The 22030-nt window shown below is 40.6% G+C and overlaps 1 protein-coding gene across 1 annotated transcript; it reads right to left on the bottom strand.

Annotated features, from left to right (window-relative positions):
- Positions 1 to 753: 753 nt before the first annotated feature.
- Rnd3 (Rho family GTPase 3) lies at positions 754 to 18936 on the bottom strand. The gene is made up of 5 exons (XM_004870003.4): positions 18483 to 18936; positions 17953 to 18040; positions 6777 to 6886; positions 4277 to 4411; positions 754 to 2817 (listed from the first exon to the last, which is right to left on the bottom strand). Exons 1-5 carry the CDS (start codon positions 18630 to 18632, stop codon positions 2566 to 2568), a joined length of 735 nt encoding a protein of 244 aa, XP_004870060.1. The 5' UTR covers positions 18633 to 18936; the 3' UTR covers positions 754 to 2565.
- Positions 18937 to 22030: the final 3094 nt, after the last annotated feature.

Here is a 22030-nt window from a genome sequence, read left to right as displayed (position 1 = left end):
ACTGCTCAATCTTGGATATCTACACTATTGGCTGATGTGAACAGAATATGCCTTGTCAAAGTGGATGGTTGAGTTAGGGACCAAGATTCAGAACCCCAGAGAACAAAGGACCAAACTCCTAGACTCACATTAGAATTAAACTTGTTACTCAGGAACCCTCAGGGAGGAGGATCCCAAGTTCCAGCCCAACCTGGGAAACTAAATAACTTAATGAGGCCCAGCCTCAACATTTTAAATTTCAAAAGGCCTGAGGATATACCTCATTGCAAAGGCCCTGGGTTCAATCTCTGGTACTGAGAAAGAAGAAAGGAAGAAATGAGAGAGGAAAGGAGAAGGGGGGAGGTGAGGAAGAGTGGGGAGAGAGGGAGGGAGGGGAGAGAGAGAGAAGGATGAATTAAGCCTGCGATCTGAGAATGGATCATACATCATACTGTTTCACTACTAAGACTTCAAAGAATTTTCATGCTTTCTTCAAGTTAATCTCAGTACCGCAGTTTGCTTTCTATATGATCAAATCACTTAATCTAAGTATGCCTCATTTTCTTCTTATGATTTGTAATCATCATAAAAACTTCTTAAATACAGAGGTATCTTTCTTTGAGAATTACTACTGCTGAGAATTTAAAAATTCCAAAGCCTATAATCATTCAGGAAATGTTAGGCCACATTCTAAAACTATTTCTACTCAACAACAAAGCGAAATGGCAAAATCAGGAAGTAGATAATAAAAGACAGATCACATTTAGACAAAGACATGGTTACTTTTTTATTTGAAGGGGGAAAAAAAATGTATGTTTTAATAAATACTGCAGAAACACTGACCAAACATACAAAGTGACTTCAACATTTTTTTAAAAATGCAACAAAAATTCTGCTTTATAACAGTTATAACTTATTTTCTTTTTACAATATTTAAATACAGAAAGCACTTGCCAGCTATTTTGTAATACTGCCCAAAGCATAATGCTGCATCAATCAAAGAATATCATGTTGGGGAAAATGTCTGTATGTTGTGGGAAATGACTCAAATGGTATTTTGTTGCAGAGACAAAACAAAGTGCTTGTAAGACACAGAACTGAGTGTTGCAATTACCTTAATCTACTCTCCTGCCACAATTTAATGGGAGCACAGCTTCAACACTTCAAAAATGAAGCATTATAATTGGAAAGAAAGCTCGCTTTTAACAAGCCAACAATAGACAGGTCAGATCTGGCTTCTTCTCTGAAAGAATCCCTAAATGAAACAGGTTGAAAATCTATCTGTAAACTGTTTTAAATGTTGATTATTTTATGTAACAACAAAGATAGAATTTAAACCTGGACCTGGGCTGAATCTGGTTGAGTGGGTCTTAGCAATCTCTTTCAGAAATGCCCTAAAAAAAAGAAAGAAAAAAAGAAAAAGGAAATGCCCTAGTGTAATGTTAGGACTGGCATTATATAATTTTCTACTAGGGATTCTCTAAAGCTTGGGTAAGTGGGTTTTTCTCAAATCGATGTTCATTTAAGGAAAGTGAAACAAACCAACAGATCATTAGGTGCTGCCAAGTGGAGCTTCATCTCAAAATAAGAGTTCATTTGCTCTGTACATTTGGTAACTTATTTCCTGACACCTTTACTCACAAACTGTGCTTTCTGATACTAGTCCGTCATTCATTACCTCTCCTGCTGAAAATAGTACCTATGTTTTTCTCCCTTGGTTCATTCTATGACACAAAGCAAGACATTTTTATTTGACTTTGCATTTTTATCAACGATGGCCAAAAAAAAAAAAAATCACACACCCTCTTTTCTAAACAGCACACAAAAATATTACATTGAGCAATTTACCACTTGTTAATGACAATCACAATTATGAACAGAACCATCAGACTGAATAAAAATCAACACTTCTTTCTATTTGATCTATGCAATCTTTATAGTGCTGGCCTACAATCTTGCAAGGCTGCAAATGCCTTTAGGACCATCTTTCTCAGCAGCCATCTTCAGGAAGGCAAGATTTCAAAGCCTCATGAAGTTTCCCTCTGGAATCCCATGGGTCCTGATACAATTTCCATTTTAATGATGAGCTAGTAGGAAATTAGATCACATCCTCCAGAAAACTAAATGTTAAGGTCACAGTGCCAGTTCCCCAATGAGGATGGTGTATTACTATATATTCTTTGTAAAGGAGATTAAAACATTTAAAAATTAAATCAAAGTAGAGATCCATGAATAGAATGTAACAAGAAAACAACCAAACCAAACCAAAAAAACAAAAGGGCAAGCACCACTTGGGTTGATTTTTCTTCTTGGAGGTACTTGCCTTCCTCCTCACCTATCTCTAGCCCATTTGTATCTCTTTTTTTGGCATATTTTTCAAGTCACACTCCAAAACACTTCAATATATTCACTTCTCACCATGTGGTCTACATGGCGAGCCTAGGGACAGGATTCCACAAAGATGGGTGTCCTCTCAGGGCCTCCTAAGTCTGCGATGTACATGGCTTTGGCTGTGCACTTCATTCAGACTTCACCTTTTTGTTTTTACACTAGATTCACTTGTCCTCATTAAAGATAATGAAAGATTCACATCACAGTGCAGCTCTTTGCTTTGTCCTTTCTTAAGTCCGTAGCAACTGCCGAGAGTTCTGGTCTGCTAGGCATGTGTGAAATCCGCTTTGTGGCCCTCTGTGATTTGTTCCGCTTAACATTTTTATTTGTCTTATTTACACATGCCAAGGTGGCAACGTGGAAAATGTCTCTGACACTATTTTCTGACTGTAAAGCTGAACATTCAATATAAGTAGCTGCTCCAATCTGTTTGGCCATATTTGCCCCCTGAGAAAGAAAAGAAGGGATTTTAATTAGCAATAAGACCTTGGGAGAAAGCTATAAAGTGTCTTCTAATACCACAACACAATTCTTATTGCAAAACATTTTCTAACACGTCCACTGAATTTTCCAAGTGTTGCAAACAAAATTTTTTTCATTGATCTGTGGTACTCTATTTATTGCTTCATGAATATTTGTGATCAAGACCCAGGCCTAAGGTGCTCAAATATTATTATTCAATAAATATCTGCTGTAGCTTCCCATAGCTTCTAAAGCCTGATCCAAAGTCACTGGGTCGTTAATACATGAGGGCCTGGATCATCAAATACTTCATCATATGAGTTGATACAAAGAATTAGGAGAGGCACTAAGGAGGCCATTCATCCTCAACAGCAAATTTTACTAAGAGTGACTGGTTACCCTGGAAGACTCCAAGGTCATCACAAACACAGAATCTCAATACTGCAATATGTTGGCTGAAGGTCATGAGCACAAGCTTTATTTTCCACATAGTTCTGGTGGGGACAAGATGGCTTTTAGAGCCTGTTCCTGCTACTCATGTGCACTTTCTCTGTTCTTGACTATACATGTCAGTCAAAGCTAGTCAACAGGTTGTGCAAAACATAGGGGCAATGGAAGGAATTTAAAATCAATTTGAAATCAATTTATGCGATTGTGTCTTACAGTCAAAATAAGTTGAGAAAAGGAATATGATCATGACATTTATTACTCTATGGAACACAAAGCATGTAATTTCTAAGTGTGGATAATGCTGCCAGGATACATAATAGCAAATATGCACATAATCAACATGACTTACGTAAATAACCAAAAATTTTTAATTACAAATGCAAGATGAAGAAGATTTCAGTGTATTTTGAAAAAATTTTCTTGGTCTTGGGAGATTAAATCCAAGACCTCAAGTATTTTACCACTGAAAACATCCCTAGCCCTAGATTGCATTATTTTAAATGATGAATGTGAAATATGATCCTAGCTATTTCAACATGAACCCTCTTCAGAATCTGCTTGTGGGTTTTAAGAGAATGAACTTCTGAAACTAATTTTCCTTTACAGGTGGTAAACACCTGTAGAAATACTAAAAGAGTTTTATGGAATAGTCTAATGGTAACAGCCTATTTTAGGATTTTATTGGGCTGCTGAATATAAAATAAGATTACTTCTCTAAAAGAGAACTACTGTACTTGAGCGCATTATCTCTCAAATTTTCTGTACTTTAAACCCACTTGTAAGTGTAGGAATATACCAGGGTAACACATGATCAACTATTTATGTTCATAAATAATATATGATTACATTACTGAATGACAGGGCATTTCACACTTCACAGATGACCACTGGCTGAACCTGTAGAAAAAGCAGCTGATTTTTATTTTATTTATTATGAGTGATATTCCATTTCTTTCACCATGAAAATCACTTTACACACTGATACCATACGTACCTGATCATATGACACTGGTGTCTGCCTGTGATTTGAGAGCTCTACTAATGTACTAACATCCGTCCTCAGGTCAGACTTGCAGCCAACCAAGAGCATTTTGGTATTGGGACAAAACTCCTGGATTTCACCCTTCCACTATGAGAAAAAAAAAAAAAAAGTTAACAAACATTGGAATTTAGATGATGAAATGATTTTTCCACTGACAGAAACTGGAAATGGTACTCAAAAAGGATATCAAAAAGAGTGTTACTTCAAATGAAGACACAAACTTACATTTCTTTCCCAGACAGACAGTAAGTACTACTACTTTTTAAAGTGGATCCATTAAGGAATGCCATGAATATTATTATGACTCATCTATCCCTAGTGAAAGAGATTTATTGGGTGTTGTCAGAAAGTAGATTCAATAATTTTTTAATTATCGGGGGTATCCCTGAAAAATAATTATATATCATAACCAGGAACTATATACTGTTGAGCTAGTGCTTTCCAGGCTGAGACTGGGACTAAAACAGAGCCAAATCTAGGGGAATCACTGAAAGACTGAGTATTGCATCACCTGCTGCAGGCTCTAATGAGGCATCTGAGCAACAGTTAGTAAAATACAATGTCTTGCCAAGGAGCTGCCTTTCATTCAAGTGGCTGAAAGAATATAGACCATCACAGGTGCAAAGAACTATCTGCTGGCTGTTGAGGAAGGCAGTTAGTCTTGGTCCTTTTGAAGTTGAATAAACTCTAACTTTTTTTTTTTTTTTTTGAGACAGGGTCTCACTATGTAGTTCAGGCTACCCTTGAACTCACTGTGTAGCCCAGGCAGGCCTCGAACTCATGGCGATCCTCCTGTCTCAGTTTCCTGAGATCTGGGGTTACAGGTATGTGCCACCACGCCCAGCTACCTGTACCTATTTCAATCTAGTTAAATTTGACCAGTTGTTTCATAACCTAACCAGAATTATTAGAATCTCCCAAAACACCTGATAAGGAATTCTAATTGTCCTCTTTAAAAGCAAGCAGATGATATCTTGTAGCTTTGCTTTCTCCCGAATGAGCTCTCCATTGTCAGGACAGGATCAGGAATTCCAAGTGTTCACAGTAGAGCTCTGGGTCTTGCGAGACCAGGGGTTATAGGGGCTGAAACTCCTCCACCCACATCCATAAATATGTCTCAAGTGCTCTATGAAGTATTGTTGTGATGATAAAATCGATTAAGACATAGCTGTGTCTTCTGGAAAGGAATTCACAGAAGAGCAAAGGAGATGAAGTTATGCATCTAAGTGTAATGCTAGATGAGAGGGAGACCCTGCCCTATTTGTGCTTGATATACAGTACTCAAAATTGAAAGGACTTAAAAAGTGAAAAAGAGCCTTTGACCTACTAAGAAAGTCACATTTTATTGAACTGTGTTTATGATGTTTAGTGAAAACAGAGAAGAGTGATTATACATCAAACCCTAATTTCATGACACACAAGCCAAGCAACCAAATATCATAGAGATATAAATTAATAAAAGTGTACAGGATTAAAACTCCACTAAAAATAAAAAACAAAAGAATCCAAACAAATCAAAACAAACCGAAAAAACCCAGGCCACCTATAGAGCTGTTTCTCCTTCTCAATCCCCTCATTTTATTTGGGTCACATGGGTGACCCTTGCCCCCACATCCTGTGTCTATGCCATGTGCATGGAGAAGAGGGTCCTCCAGCAACATCTGACTCTGAAACCCACAAAACTCAGGCCAGGGCAAGAAAAGAGCCTGTGTCTAATCAGTGCTGCTCCCTGACCACCGTGCACTGTGTATAACTACCCTACCTACCGGGGCTGAGTCACTAGAGGCCCAGGAATGCCCCCACCTCACAGGCCCCATTGGGACTCCTAACTCATCTTCAACAGTGCCTTCTTCCCATCTATAGAAACTGACTACCTTTGCCTCCAGAAACCTGGTGTATGTGATCATTTATAATATGCTCTCAAGTATTGTCTTTATTAGTATTTGACAATTCACATAGTACCATACCAGGAGACATATTCTTATTCCTTCCACACTAGTACATTTCTGTTCACAACAAACAACATTATAACTAAAGAACGGCTTTTTTATTAAAATAACTATTACTGCATTCAGTTCAATATTTGAAGTCAAATGTTAATTTGCAAACTAAAGCTCAAAGTCTGTTTGGCAAAAAGGATAGGAAAGAAAGATAGAAGGAAAGTAGGCATGAATACAACAGTACTAAAATATAACTATTTTAGCTACATCATTCCTCCCAAAAAACAAATATGGATGCTTCTAAATGGTATTTTGTTCCAGAGCTTTATGAAATAAAATCTCAAGCAGATTAATTGTCAAAATTCATGAAACATATGCAAGGAAAGCCTGTTGGTATGACAGCATCTTTCCCAAAGGAAATCAACTAGAGCCTCTGAGCTCCCCAGCCAACCACTGTTTTTATTTTTTGCATCTTCCAGCACTAAACTGTACCATTGAGCACCAACACTTGCCTTTTTAAGGACACTGTCCAGAGTCTCGGGTCTACTGATGTCAAAACAGATCAGCACAGCATCTGAATCTGGATAAGAGAGGGGACGAACGTTGTCATAGTATGGAGAACCTAAGAAGAAACAAGGATGCACAGGTTAACAGGAAAGTCCCTTTGTCTGTCGTGCAGTAGCTCTTCCCCTTTGAGGTAAATCTCTTCACTGTCACATTGCAACCCCACCCCTGCTTCCCTTAATTCTTAGAAAAGAAATGCAAACACACTAAAGCCAGGTTAGAAATGTATCCACTTCTTCCAGAAGATGAACGATACCTTACACATATCTGATCTGCAGGAGGACAGGATCTTAAAGCCGAGTTCAAAGACTAGAGATAGAAGGCACCTGGGTGAAATAGGAAAGCACTTGGGGCCAAGTGGCCTTGAGTGCAAATCTACCTCCACTACTGAAGGGGGAGAAAGCCTAGTGTCTCTGTAAGGCTGTGCCTCTGGTTCTTCATTCATTAAGTGAAACTGAGGACAACATACCTGCCTGGGATTAAATAAATCCAGGAAACACCTGGGATTTAGTAAAGGTTTGCTAAATATTAACTAGGTTTAAGGTGGATGGGTTACTTCTATGGTTAGAAGCTGAGCACCCTAAAATGAGCCATTTCTTAGGAATGAGACCAAAGCAAGATCAATCCAGTAGTAGAACTGGAGTGGATAGAGGAAAGAGGAAGAGGGTAAGTTTGACCATGCAAAGAGGGCCATGGTAATCCACAGGGTCACCTATCTCCAAGTTATCAGTTTGGACAAGCATTGACCTTAAGCTTACTTATTTAAACTTATTCCCAAAACTTATAAGTTTTTGTTATAGCCAAGAATGTATTCAATGCCATGTTGGACCATGCCACTTTTTTTTTATACAGCTCTACTTTTAAAGGTGACACCATAGCATGATCAGAAGATCCTGACCCGAATTAAATCTTGGCTACCCTAAAAGCTCAAATTACCAAACAATTAATTTAGCCACAGAAATTCTCTAGGGTCTTACAAAGTTTATTCTACTCCTTCAAGAATTCTGAAGGATGGGTAATTACACGAGGCCAATAATTATGACGTAGTATAACTATAAAATTAAAGGCAACATTGCCAATTGCTACTTTTTCAAGTAATCATTTTTAGCACACTGACATTTCACAAACATGACATGAAAATCATTTTAGTAGGAATATTTGATTCCTAAAGAAAGAAAATGTAAACCACCAAAGCGTTTTTTAAAACAATTTCATTTTCACAGGATTTTCCATTTCCAGCAGAAAAACATGGTATATTGTCCCCTCTTAAGTAAAAAAACCTCAATAGTTAAAGCCACAAAGAGAGAAAGAAGCTTTTAAGATAATCTTTTATGTTTCTATCAAAATAAAAATTTTCAGGGACCCATTTTTATGTCTTAGTGTGAGCCATCCCGTGTTCAGCATGTATTCTGGGTCCCTAGCATTCAATACAGCACCCCAGGCTACACTGCTGCTTTCTCATTCATTGCTTTAGAGATGGAAAGCAACAACTTCAAGCCAGGTAGGCCTGATAAGAAAAAAAGGGAGACTGTTGTAGGAATCAGGAAGTAAAGTGTGAGTAAGTAAAGATAAGCTAAGCAGGAACTGTTCCAGAGCTATACCAGCTTTCCACTCATATCTGGAATCAGGATCCTACTACAGCAGGTCCTGACAATTGAAAGAAATTTCCCCAAACCTTATAGGGTTTAGAGTTTAAAAAGTCAACTCATTTAAATATTAAGATATATTAGAATGAGGCTGTCTCTCAAAATGACAAGCTGTGGCTGTCTTTTCAGTTACTTAAAGGAAAGTGAGGTTATGATAATTACTCACAAATAGTTCACCCATTTAAACATTTGAGAGGAGTCAGGAATGAGCTGGCTGAATACCATATTAAAGTCTAACTCTGACATAGCTCCTGCTATAAGCTTTTGAACATCCCTTTCCAAACAGTTGGAAAATCCAAGACCATAGAGTGGAAATCAAAATGCTGGACATGTACAGGAGGATTTTCTCCTCTCCTCAAAGTTAGCAAGAGATGGAATGACCCTAAAGTCAGAACTGCCAACAATAAAGATTGTCAGAAACTTAACCAGACTTCAGAAATCTCCTTTCTTGTAAATTATTCACATTAACAAACAATGCTCTCCTACCTTCCAGTCTCAAGCTGACCTGAACTTGAGGACCAGCTTCTCCTGGTGTCTCACTCTTTCAGGACTGGATGGCGTAGGATATAGGTATACTATCTGCAAATATGGCACCTTAGACTACTCTACCTGACAAAGGAGCCCATCTTTTCCAAATACAAAAATTATGAAAGGTGGCTGAAGAAATTCCAAGGAGCAAAAGTAGCTTACTTAAAATTGGAATTGCCAGGAAAATCCAGAGTTATGATTTCAACATTCAGGTCAGGAGGTGGCTTACAGAGAACACGGCCCATCCATTGTGAACTGAGTTTCCCCTCCCCCAGCCATTTTATGGCCACAAAAGGGATCTGGCTTTGTGTTCAGCTCTCTTACAAAAGCTGGAGATGCCGGCTTCCGTGCTTAGTGGATATATGCAAATATCTGCAAATTTTAGACTTTAGCTTGATTTTAAGATGAAACAGATTTTTCAAATTAAACCAAATTCTCATGGAGCCTTGTTTTTGGTTTTGTTTTTATTTGGTTTAATAGTTTGAGTGAAAATACATATGTGTCGTAAAGGTTCATGAGAAATAAACCACTATGCTTGTGAAGGTAAAGAGGTAATTTTAAAGAGCTTTAACAAGATCTAATTAGGAATGACACTTTGATCTGGTCTTATTGCTTTTGCTAAGAAACAGTGCTGCTTTTAGATCAACAAGAGTATGCAAAGGTACTAATAAACCAGATCCACACTTTTATTAGTTATAAGCATAATTTGTCTGACCACCAGCGATAGGATTAATTTGCCATTAAAAATAACAAGACTACTTAGTCACTACATTTTTTTTGATAGGTTAATGTTGAAACTGTTTTTTTTATGGTAAAATCATTGGCCCTATTTTTTTCACAGTAAGAAAACTTGTATAGAATTTAAAAAGAACTGCCCCATCAGAATCGATCTAAAAATTCATCAGCTGAGAACCTTCAAGAAAACAAAAATGCCTGTGTGACTTTACAGTGTTTACTCTGTGTTTAGGCACTTTGAATGCTCTCCTGTTCTTCCCATAAAGCTCATGTGACCTTGCAAAGGAGGCAAGGCAAGCAAAGCTGGAGAGGATGGCAATCCCAAACCAAGAGAAAATGGAGAGGAATCCCAAGAATGCCCTGCTCCTGTGAGAAGCAACCCAGGGAGGCAGAGGTGACACCCAAAGGGGAGCCAAAATTAAGACCACAAAGGAGGAACAATACCTGCTCTATATGTCTGGAAAAGTCCTATGACACCTAGTGAAGCTAAATAGCAAAAAAGTTAACTCCTATAGATATTTTTTTTCTTAAAAGATGCACAAAAAGCTTTATAAGAAAGAGATGAACATATTTTACTGTGAATGCAAGTATTATACTTTACAGCACACTGATGTGCATGCAATCTGCACTCTGATACCTAGGAATGTACTACATTTAAACTCCAATAAATCTAGGTACTGAGCTTTGCTTGTCAAATAAAACTTTTTCAGCTTTCTTTTTCAGTGTGTAATAGGCTTCACGCATATGGAGATCCACATATGCATCAATTCTCTTATACGTTATGAAACATTAAACCTACAATGCTGTTCCAAGATCCTCTTTTCTAAATAGCCATCCTTTTAAAAGGAAACTGTAGGAAACTCTATTGCAAAAATATAAGTACAATGCACATGCAAAATGTGTGCACCACCAAAAAATATAGTTGAAAGGCTTTGCTGGGGTATAGATTCAAATAAGTTTGCTTCTGAGATTCTTGCTCAAGTTTGGCAAACATGAGCAAAGTTTAAAAGATATTTGAAACTGTAGATTTACCCATCTTTGTCTTCAAGATCATTAATTTCAAGTGAGAGTAAAATTTCCAGCCCAAGAATAGTCACAAAGCACCTCGCCCAGAAACTAATTCTTCAGACACATACCTGCCTGTTGAAGTCACCCTTTCACAGGCACAGAACACACCATATATGTACATAATTAAATGTATATGTAAGAAGATTCATGTTCAAAAGGGAGGCTTCATGGACTTTCTGCAAAACCAGTTCAAACACTGTGTGGTTTTAGAGGAGACTGAGAGTTGAAAACTCTTCTTGTTGAATATTTTCTAAGTATAACTTCTTATACTTGAACCTTAATTTGAAAAGCTTCCCTTTCCTTAGTAAGAAATCCCTACCCAGAACAGTAAGTTAGGAAAACTATAGATTCTTGGCATGGAAAAATATATTAACGTTTGGTATTTTTAGTGACCACCAAGAGCACATCTGTGCCAAGTAGTAGCTAAAATGTGAGACTCCATGAACTGCCCAAGTCCTAGAAGCAATGCCCTTCCTCATGTCACTTCTGATCAACACGAAGCACTTACATACAGCAATCTCAAGAATGCAAACTAAGTCTAAGCAGAACTTTTATTATCTGGCTCAGTATAAGACTTGTTTTAACTCTTTTCCAGGTTGTCTACACTGAAAATACCATGAACTCCAATGTGTTACAAATATTCCCAGGAATGATATTTTGTTTGTTCCAGAGAATCAGACTAATAGAAACTGTGAACAGAGCTTATGCAAAGTTTGGGCATTTAAGTGTTGCTATAAAAGCTGAATCAATATTTTCTATTTCTAGGGGCAATACAGTTACACCATTGTGCAGAAAGTCAGACAAGTAGAAATAAAACTGCTGCTTTGAGGCTTTAACTAAAACTTTCTACACTAATCTCACTGAAATATTTAAAAGTATAGAAGAATCAAAATATTTTACTGAAAGTGGAAACATCAGAGATAAAAGTGTGTATGTATATATTTTTGAAACTCACACTACCATTCAGTAACAGATTAAAGCTTTTGTTTCATATAATATGTGAGTCAGATTCCTTAGAAAAGGAATCTCAAGAGTGAATTTACCTTTCTACACACTATGTCATCAGGCTCATTTTTCAAAACCAATGTCCACAACACCTGATCAAACTTTTGAGGCAGCTTACATTGGATGTCAGTAATCTTTTTTTTTCCCCATAAGGCCGCTGAGAAAGTTGCCAATATGTAGTAAATGAAAAGACATTTCAAGGACATCAGAAAATGACTGAGGCACAGCTAATTCATTTGGCACAAAGTGGCTAACTAAAGACACTATTGGTCCTTGGTGTCATATTTACGTGCAAAATAACCAAATTAATGAAGAAACATCTGGTTATTTCATGTGACATCAGAATGACCAATCTAGACACCTCACTGACACATGCAATTTAGCAAGAAACTAGATTGGAAAAAAATCTAGCACTAAATGAGGTTCTAAAAAAACACTTAGAGACAGATGAAGACTTAGAAATGCATACCCCTTCCTTACTTTTGGGGGTGGTTCCATGGTTTAAATGGAAAATGCTGCAAAATAGACAAATCTTCAAATGCAGTCTAGTGTAGTGGTTATTGGAAACCACCATCCACGCTCTGTTTTCCCTTGGCCTACATCTCTTACATAGTGAAAGTAAAGAACAAAAACCTGGCTTTGAAACCCTAAGCTCGTAGGATACTACTTAATGAAGTATCTGATTTTGTGCAATGTTTTTCTTGATACATCATAAGCACCTGTGCTTCTCTGGCTCCTTTGTAAATTATCACCCTCTCCCCTTCTCTAAAAGGTTAATTTAAATTGGAATTCTTGAGGTTCAGAATGTTGTTTTCCCTGGAGGCCATTAAGTGTAAATGAGAGAGACAAGAACTGAGTGTACGTGTAGAGGAGGAAAGGGAGTGTGGTGGCCTCAGTGAGCAGGAAGACCTGAGTCAGGAGCTTGGGCTAACCATGTGGCCTTCAGCAACTCTCTGGGATCAACACTGTTGCTGCTGGGTGAATCTAGCTTTCACACCCCAGGCAACCCCCACCCCCCATATCAGGATGAAGAAGTACTTCCATGTCTCCATTTGTCCTGTGGGTATTCTCAGAAGGATCCCAGGTGAAGAGCTCCTGACCCTGTTTGTATACACAGGGACTTCTTCCCATCGAAACTCCTAACACTTAATCTAGGCTCCTCATCTGATTTTTTGTTACCTTGGGAAAGCCTGAACATTTCTAATTTTATTAACACCTGTATTTTTACCACTGTGGTTTGTCCTGACACCTTGACTAGACGGTGAGCATCTTCAGGGCACAAGCTGCTCCTGCCTAGCTTGGTACCCTTCCCATTCTCCCTCCTCCTTCCCACAGCATGAACACTATCTTCAGAGTGCCTGAAAATGGGTTTCCTGGATTTATAACCATAGCTACACACCTTGCTCAGATGTATTCATTTATATGTTAAACCACCAAAACAGAAACCAATGATCTCTTTTTAAGTTGCCTTTCTGGATTAATTACACACTAATCTTCAAAAGTGCTGAAATATTTCCATTCCTGTTAAGAACTACTTCATTAGAACACTTGTCACCAAGGCCATTCCTCAGACTTGAGGTCTGAGCTATACATACAACAATGTGTGTAGATTTATCGTCATAGAGGAGTTTGTCCTCTTAAGTAAGGCCATAAGTTAGGTAAAGTTTTTCTTTCCTCTCTGTTCCTTCAAATAGAAAAAATTTAAAAATACTACATTCTCTGCTAATAATGCTAAAACTTAAATAGGAAGTGCTAAGTTTAGCAGTCAGGGCCTAAGAGAAGTCTGTACCACTTCAAGATTCAAAAGACTGCTCCTGAGGCAATAGGATAATTATTGTGGGGAATTTTAGCAGTGGAATTGAGTATTTTAAAACTAATAATACACTTTAAATAAAATGCTTTAACTCGTCTTGGTTAAAAGCTGGCATGAATGAATATTATTCCCTAAATCATATGTGCTGAAATTACACTGCAATCAGATCTCCTAGGTAAAGATATGGTGATCCTTAAATGATTAAGTTTCTATTATTAGTAGGCATCTGGCGTCATGCTACAAATCGCTTTTATGCTTGGCAAATGTGGCACATTTTGAAGTCCAAGATACTAGAACTACTTTGGTCTCACTAGTCACTTTGAAATGTTGAAACTACTATCCATTGTTTTACAGAAATTCATTGAGTGTTCATGAAGTGTTCATTTTACAATGAAAATGGAATATTTTTTAGTAAAATGAAGAAATTACAGACCAAAGATCACCTTTTACAATTTCCCCTCTTAGATGATTTCCATGGCATTTTTTCAAAGGTTTTGTTTCTTAGGGGTGAGGGGTACATCCAGTAGCTATAAGTATTCAACTGACAAAGTGCCATTTCTGGTTGCTTTAACTGCTTGGGAGAGGTTAGAAGGGCTGCTGCCTACCTGAAGATCTAGAGGATCTATATATTAAAAAACAAAAAACCAAAAAAACAACAACAACTAGAAGCTTCATAAGGGAAATATATTTAGCAACCAGGTGGGACTGAGCATTAGGGTTTAAGAGCTCGACACTACTGGTCTCATCAAAGGCTGGCAATAAGGTATACTAAGTGAAGACAGTTTTTTCTCCATACTGCAAGCACTGCATCATAAGGCTTAACAGAGGACCAGCTTATAATAGATACAGAAGGGAGAAAGGAAGGAAATATTAAGTTAATGGGCTTTGAAACATGGGAAATGAATGATTTCCTTTTCTATCCTGACACAAAGACCCCACATAACGAACTTTTGTTCAGTGTTCTTTCTCCATCCAAATTGGCAGTTTTGCTTATGCATGACCATATGCCTGTTGAGGTAAAAGTTGATCCCTTATAAGAATAGAGGCCAGCTAAGGGAAGAACTACTTCTGACTCCTAAATGGCTACCCTTCTGCTAGAGGCTGAATGAAACAGGAATACCACTCATAGGACAATATTTATACTATCTCTACCAAACAGACATTTAGCACCCCCAATTTTTCCAATATAAATCTTTTTCACAAAGTTCTTAAAGGAAAAAAAATGACATTTAGGACTTTGAAGACTTGGCTTGGGTGTTCTCTTCAAAGTTAAACTAATAGCAGTTCAGGAAAATAAGTATATCAAGAGGCATAAGGTGTATGCAATTATTTTCACAACCTGAGCTAAGCAAATGCCTTTGTGGGCAAAGAAAATATCAAACATTTAAAAAAATATAATATTTAGACATTTGACATGAAAACTTGGGATGAAATTCAAAAATGTTGAAAGGTATTCAGAATAATTAGTTGCCCATGCAGTGGTTCCTGCTAGATGTATTTTACTCATGAATGACAAGACACTTTCGGTTCAAACAGGTTGTTCTTAGAATTTAAACTCTTGTTTATTGAATGTTGAATTAGCATCTCATCCCACAAACAACATAATGAATTGTAAATAATTTCCCATGCCTCTTTTCCTATTTGTACAAATCTAAATTCTAAGATTTCATTCCCAAATAATTTTGCAGTACAACCCTTTGCTAATCAGTTTTCAAACCTTTATATTTTTGTTTCATTAAATAAAAATATACCAGTGATTATTTCATTACAAACTTCAAGTGATTGTTTAATTTAATTATGTTCAATTTAATTTGATGTTAATATTTATAAAGTTGCCATTCTTGGAGTACAAGTAATTCAATGATAATAAAAATCAGGAAAACTCATCTCCTTGGAAACTATGTATATCATTATTCATTTTGTTCACTCATTAGATTTTATTGGGTGACTTGTGTGCAAGGCATTCTGCTATGTGTTAGAGACAATAAACTGTAGAGTTTGGATTAAGTGGGTCAAAATATTTGAAGATATTTTTCTGCAGGTTCCAAGGACAGCCTCCAACTATAAACTGTCTATATTTTGCTTGTTTCATTTTTCAACCTTTGTAAAATAATACATATTTTTTTTCTTCTTAAAAAGTCTATTTTGCCCCTTGGATACCTAATCTACACTGGTGGTCCTGAAGCACTTGAAATTTGAGACAGGAGTGCAAGATCCAACATTCCTAAGAGCCTACCCATTCCCCCTCCCTATGAGTCTCATTCCTAAATCCACCAGGAAGCCTGGCTCTGCCCAGAGCTGGCTTGCTTTGTCGGCTGTGAAAACCCCAGCATGGGATGCCAGATCCATTGGCACAAAGACCTGATGCCACCCAACTTCCTGGGAAACAGAAAGACTTGCTTGTCCAATGTATAATGAAACCCAAAAAGTGAATAGCTGGGAGAGACCTTGTAAATGATGTAGCTCTGGATCCCTTTTACAGATGATGAAAATGACAGCCAGGGAAGTGTAAGATTTGCACACAGAAATCCATTGTAACCAGGAGCTAAAATTCCAACGTATCTTATCAAAGACTGGAACAGACCCAGTGTCCCACCCTATGCCTAAATAACTCTTATAAAGCATTAGGTCCAAACAAGGCTGGGAGAGGGAGGGAGTACGGTGCTAATTATTGGTACCACACCAGCTGTCCTGGCCAAGAGGCATAACAATTACCATGATATGTCTGGGAATTAGAGCCCATTAAATACTAGGCTGGGTAATAATTCGGATGATAGGAATTACTGAAATAAGAAACCATTAGAATTGAATCCATCAACACCTCCTCTACAGTATCGAGTCTGTTTGTGCGCAACCCCCAGAACAAAACACAAGACAGAGCAAGGTCTGGGTTCTGCTGCCCTTGGCGGAGCTCAGAGGAAGAGCCTGACTCTCCAGGGAGAAATTTAATCTGCCCTTTTCACTGCAGCAGTCGGAACATCTGGCACCGACCCTGGGAGGCGCTCCGGTGAGACTTCTCCCTAGCTAGCCTTTGTGCGGGGCTGCCTCTGGCGACCCTGTGTGTCTGGCCCCCTCTCCTGCTCCCTAGGCCCCCTTTTCTCTCCCTGGCTCCAAAAGCTCAAGTCCAGGGTTGTGGGAAGCCCACAGAAGCACCTCCAGCAGGCCACTCCCAGGAACGCGGCTCCGCCTCGGCCTCCCCTGCAGACAGCCAAGGCTGCAAGCTGGCGCTTGTGCGCTCCCTCCTCGCGAGTTTCGCTCAGGGTTTGGCTCGGTCCCCAGCAGCCCAGCAACCCATCCACAGGGGCCGTTCGCCCTGCTGGCCAAGTAGCTTCAGCTCTACCAGAGAAGCACCGCACCCCCTTTTCAAACAGCTCTCTCTAGCCTCTGGGCAACGCTGGCCAGGGCGGATGCTCGGGTCCTAGCCCGATTCCAGGTGGTGCCCCGACCCCACCGCCCTTGACCTGGCCCAAACACCTAATTCAGCCTGGGGTTAGAAGCCTTCCATCGCGGGTATTTGATCTACCCTACAATCTCACGCCAGGTAGGTGGGTGGGCGCATGGGAAGGCAATAACCCGGCCTTGAACCCCAGACCTTTGAAAATGACCGATCAGGGCGCCAATCCTTCAGGTCGAGGGGAAGGTCAAAGGCGAACAGCGCTGCCCGCAGCCCTGCAGGGGGCGGAGGGTGATGCAGTAGGGGTCGGGAGAGACTGGCGAGGTCCGAAGGCCACGGCGTGATCCACGGCGGGGCGAAGGGGAAGCTAGGTGCGGCTGGGCACCAAGGCAGTTGGGGCTGAGCGAGGAGCCAGGCCGGCTGCCTGGCGCATTCCCGGCCGTAGGCGTCACGGGCGCCTCGGCGGCCTGGGTTTACGGTCCCTCTGTCCAAGCGCAGCACCTGCGCGTAACCGCGACGCTGCAGGGATTTTCTCCCGCCGCCGCCCGCGCTCCCCGCCGCCAGACAGGAGCTTCCGCGAGGACGCGCGCAGCCCCAACCCCGTGGCGCGGAGGCCGGCTCGGAGCCGCTCGCCGCGGTCTAGGGCAGACTGCGCGGTGCTGCCCGGCCGCAGGCGGCTCCGACCTCGGGGTCACCCGGCGGGCACGCGGCGCCCCCTCTCCCCTCTGCCACCAAACCTCCCGCTGCAGCCCCCCGCCCCCACCCAGAAAGCATACAATTTTCCTCCAGCAGGGACCGTGGGAACCCGTCGGAGGGGCAAAATTAAAGGAGGGGCGCGGGAGCTGTGCGGCGCCGGGTCCGAGACGCGCCGCGCACCCACCCTCCCGGACCGCGGAGCCCCCCCCCCCCGAGAGCCACGCGGTCGGGTGACTTACCCGAAGTGTCCCACAGGCTCAACTCTATTCTTTGTGTGTCGATTTCAAAGCTGGCCGTGTAATTCTCAAACACAGTAGGGACGTAATTCTAGGCAAAGAGAATGGGCGGAAGAAAGAAAGGGGGCGAAGAGGTTATTTTAAAACACACGTCACTCATCCAGCACTCGGAAAATCGCCCCCCTGAATTCCCAATTTAAAATGGACCCTGCAGCCTTCCGAAACCCCCACCCCCGCCCGGCTCTCGGAGACAGGCGGACCCCAGGCTCCCCACCCCGGCTCCGCACGAGCTGTCGAGCAAGTTTCAGGAGCTATCAGTGCCCAGGGCGGGCGTCCCGACCCCAAACGCTTCCAGCGCACTTTCCCTTTCCGAGCAGAGCAGTCGGACCTGGGGGAAAGTAGACAGGGGTAAGAAAGAGGATTCTAAACCAAAAAGAGGGCGGAGGGAGCGAAAAGGGAGAAGCAAGGGAAGCTTGTCTGGAGAGCGGGGACCCCCACGGGCCGCCTCCCAGAGCCCGGCCGAGCGCACCTACCTCGGGGAAGCAGTCCTTGGCGAAGACGTGCAGCAGCGCGGTTTTCCCACACTGACTGTCTCCCACCACTACTATCTTGCATTTCACGTTCTGATTAGGATCCATGATAGATTTACTGGATAATTTTTGGCTGGCTCTTCTCTCCTTCATTGATGTTGCCTTATAGTCTCTTGGAACAGGAATGTTCTCTTAAGAAGAAATATATATATATATGTTTTTTTCTCTATAAAATGCAAATATAAAAATAAATCTCAAGGCTGGTGGGGACCCCTGAAGCGCAACGCAGACCAGGAGGGGGACGAGAGGAGCCAGCTCGTTATTCCTCTCCAACAAGTTTTATGCTTGACTCCGCACCGCGCCTCCCAAGTCCAATTCCGATCCAACTGCTTTGTTTCACACTCTCTGCGCGGCTTTATAAGCCAGGCCTTCCAATCCTCTCCTTTCTCAACGAGAGAAGGAAACTGATCCGCCTCCTCCCCTTTTATGGAGCCTGGGAGCGAGCGCTGTCTCGTTGCTTGCAGAAAATGAAAGCAGCGCGCCCTCTAGGGTGACGGTTCAGGACGCATATCAGAAGAAGGCTCTAGGACAATGTGAAGACCCTAAACGCGATTTGATGCTGGATGGGACTGTGCAACTCCAGGAGGAGGCGAAAAACCTGCTGTGTGTGCATAGCAATTCTTTTAGAAATGTTTTCATGTGGATTCTTCTCCAGAAGCCTCAGAAACATTTGTGAAAACAAGATGACTTCCTACCCCAGTCAAAGCATATTTATAAAATGTAAGAAGCAAATCTTGGGTGCAGAAGGGTAAAGTGGTTGTATTAGAAAGAAAAAATAAAGGTCTGCCTCAGGCATACATGTTACGGAACATTAGAGGAACACCTGAGGTGGTTTCAGATGAAGGAACTGGCTTGCCTGGGTCACAGTAACACACTACACTCGGGGGCCTCTCGGTTTTAGTCTTTCAGGAAGAGGAAGAAACGTTTTGAGGAGTGCAGTGGGTCAAGGGAATGGGAGGGTAGAAGAAAGAGAAGGGGAAGATGCCTATAACTGAGTGACAAAGACCACTGGAAACTCACTGCTACTGCACTAGGGACCCAAACACCATAGCATCAGAAAGTTGTCCCTACTGCCCCTGCTTCAGCAGGCAGGTGGCTGTGAGGAAGGGATTCTGGTTTTGCCCTTTGAGTCCTGTGTAATCAGCCTCCATCCTCCTGGAATTAAAGCACTCGTTTGCAGTGAGAAGGTTGGAAAGCTCAAGTACTGCCCTCCCCTTGTCCACCATGTGCACATCCATTTCCCTGGTCTTCCAATTCTTCCCCCCAGGAAGTCTTAGGACCAAAATGGCCTACACATTTGTTTCCTTTATTTATTTTTTTTTTTGTCGGTGAGAGCATCATCTTCATCTCTAGTATCCGAAATAGTAGGAGTTTTCAGTTGAAGTAAGGACATTAGCCCAAATCAACTTACAGATCCCCCATAGCAATTTCTTGACTTGTATATAAGAAGTTGAAGTGAAAATTTCAGTATGGTGCGTGAAAAGGCATAAGGAAGGGTAGGTAGTTAAAAGCCCTGAAGTAAATATCAGATGGGCTTCCATGAAGTTCAGGGGATTCAGGAATGATTTTCTCTTCCTTTTTGAGCTGAGAACACTGGGCCCTCCTTCCAAAGGAAAGACCTGGCTTGATTGGATGTATTGGTCTGTTGTACACAACAGAAAGGCTGATGGTAGAGAAGGTGTAGCTAACCCTGCTGGTGTTCCCAGAGGACCATTTGCAGTTTGCCCTAAAGAGCTTTGGTCTCCTCCTTACACACATGGTGCCTTGGCTGCTTGGTGAGGGAGACACTGTACAGGGAGCTCTCCTTGAATACCTATCAAGCACTTTGTTGTGTTACAGACACCAAAAGGTCCTGTAGACAAGCAACCTACATATGATCTCCAAAACCTACTTAAGCACAGGAAACTTTTATCAAATTATTTACTTGTCTGCTTGGGAAGCAATGGACATGATGGTTAGGGCAGGAGATGACAAAGAGATGTATTTGGCCCTTGAATGTCTCATATTCTGGTCATTGGATGAATTACTGAACCTCTGAAAGCCTCAATTTAATCATTCATAGAACAGAAGTCATAATAGTATTTATGAGAAAATGCAAATGAAGTTTGCAGAACAATTTCTGCCATGAGAAAGAGCCTCCAGCTGTGTTGTATTTCATTATAACACTTTTTTGCTCTTCCTGGGACCCTTCAATATATCTTCAGGAATCTTGGCTTTACTTTTGGCTTACTAATTGGAACTGAGTCCATCTTTTCTCATATTTTTAACTTAGGAAGTTTTTGATTTCCAAAGATATCACTTGATTTTCTGTATTCTTAAGTTGGTGTAGCTTATGTGGTTAAACCAGCCTAACTACCATTAATTAGTAGTTATTTTGAATTGACTGATCAATGAAGAAAAGAACTATATAATCACCTACATGTAGATACTTTTGATAGCAAAAGAGGGCACTAACAATGATTATGGCAGGATCGCAGACATAAAAATGCAAAATAAGCATAATCACTTCATCAGTGAATAATCTGGAATTGGAATGGATGGCTATTTTTGGAAATCAGTTGACCTAAATCTCCCAGGAGTCTACTAGTTTCTGGGTGAAATTCAATAGATATGTAATAGAGTAGAAAAATCACTTGCCTGAAGATAGCAGGTTTGGCTCTAAGGTAAGAATTATTTTTTGTTTTTGAGTCTCTATTGCTCATGTGTGATATATCTTGAATATGTTTTGAGATTCATCTAAGATGTAGTTTAACAATTATTTATCAGGTACCTGCTGTGTGCTAGAGTCTGTTCTAGGTGCTGTGGGTATAGCAGTAAACATGCCAGATCTGTTTTTTCTTTTCTTTTTCCTTTTTTTCTTTTTTTTCCTGTGACAGAACAGACATTCCAGACAGGAGGCAAACAAAATATAAGGAATCAAGTACATAACTAAGAATGAATGTGTAAGCTCTATGACAAAAAAACAGAATGTCATGATAAAGCACAATAGAGTGAGGCATGAAGCTCATGTCCTGACAATACCTTTGTACATAGATGGTTTTTAATGATGAGAACACACCACCCATGAGAATGTCCAGCAGAAGGGTGCCCCAGGCAAGGAATAGAGAGTGAAAAGGTTACTTGGAGGGAAGGAAATGGCAAGTTTGTGGAACAGGAGGAAGGCCAGATGCCTGAATGCTACGAAATCGGAGCTGAAATGGGAGACAGAAGGAAGAGCTGGGCTCCATAACTGGTTGTGGAGTCTGGATTTTATCCTAAGGACAGTGTGAAGTCAGTAAAAAGAGGGCTTGGAGAAGGAGAACAGCGTGATTCCATTAATTAATGAATGAATGAATGAACTGCTCCAGTTTTAGGTCTGCATCTGTCATTTACTAGCTGTACAACCTTGATGAAATTGTTCATTGCCAATGAGAACATAGGATCCAAATATAGATCACATTCTGGAAAGCACTAAAATTTTGTACTGTGATAAAAAGTTTTCCTTTAAGAAA

Source organism: Heterocephalus glaber, unplaced genomic scaffold (assembly GCF_053883595.1).
Source record: "Heterocephalus glaber isolate CG9 unplaced genomic scaffold, H.glaber_assembly_v1.0 deba00001097, whole genome shotgun sequence".
NCBI lineage: Eukaryota > Metazoa > Chordata > Mammalia > Rodentia > Bathyergidae > Heterocephalus > Heterocephalus glaber.
Note: the sequence above shows the minus strand (reverse complement) of the source record. Positions and strands in the feature narration are given on the sequence as shown.

Excerpts from the sequence above, each read along its gene's own strand:
- Rnd3 (XM_004870003.4), bottom strand. The coding sequence starts at position 18,632 with ATGAAGGAGAGAAGAGCCAGCCAAAAATTATCCAGTAAATCTATCATG. Across the intron at positions 4,412-6,776 it reads TGGACAGTGTCCTTAAAAAG|TGGAAGGGTGAAATCCAGGA; the intron begins GCAAGTGTTGGT and ends TTTTTCTCATAG. Across the intron at positions 2,818-4,276 it reads CACCAGTGTCATATGATCAG|GGGGCAAATATGGCCAAACA; the intron begins GTACGTATGGTA and ends TTTCTTTCTCAG.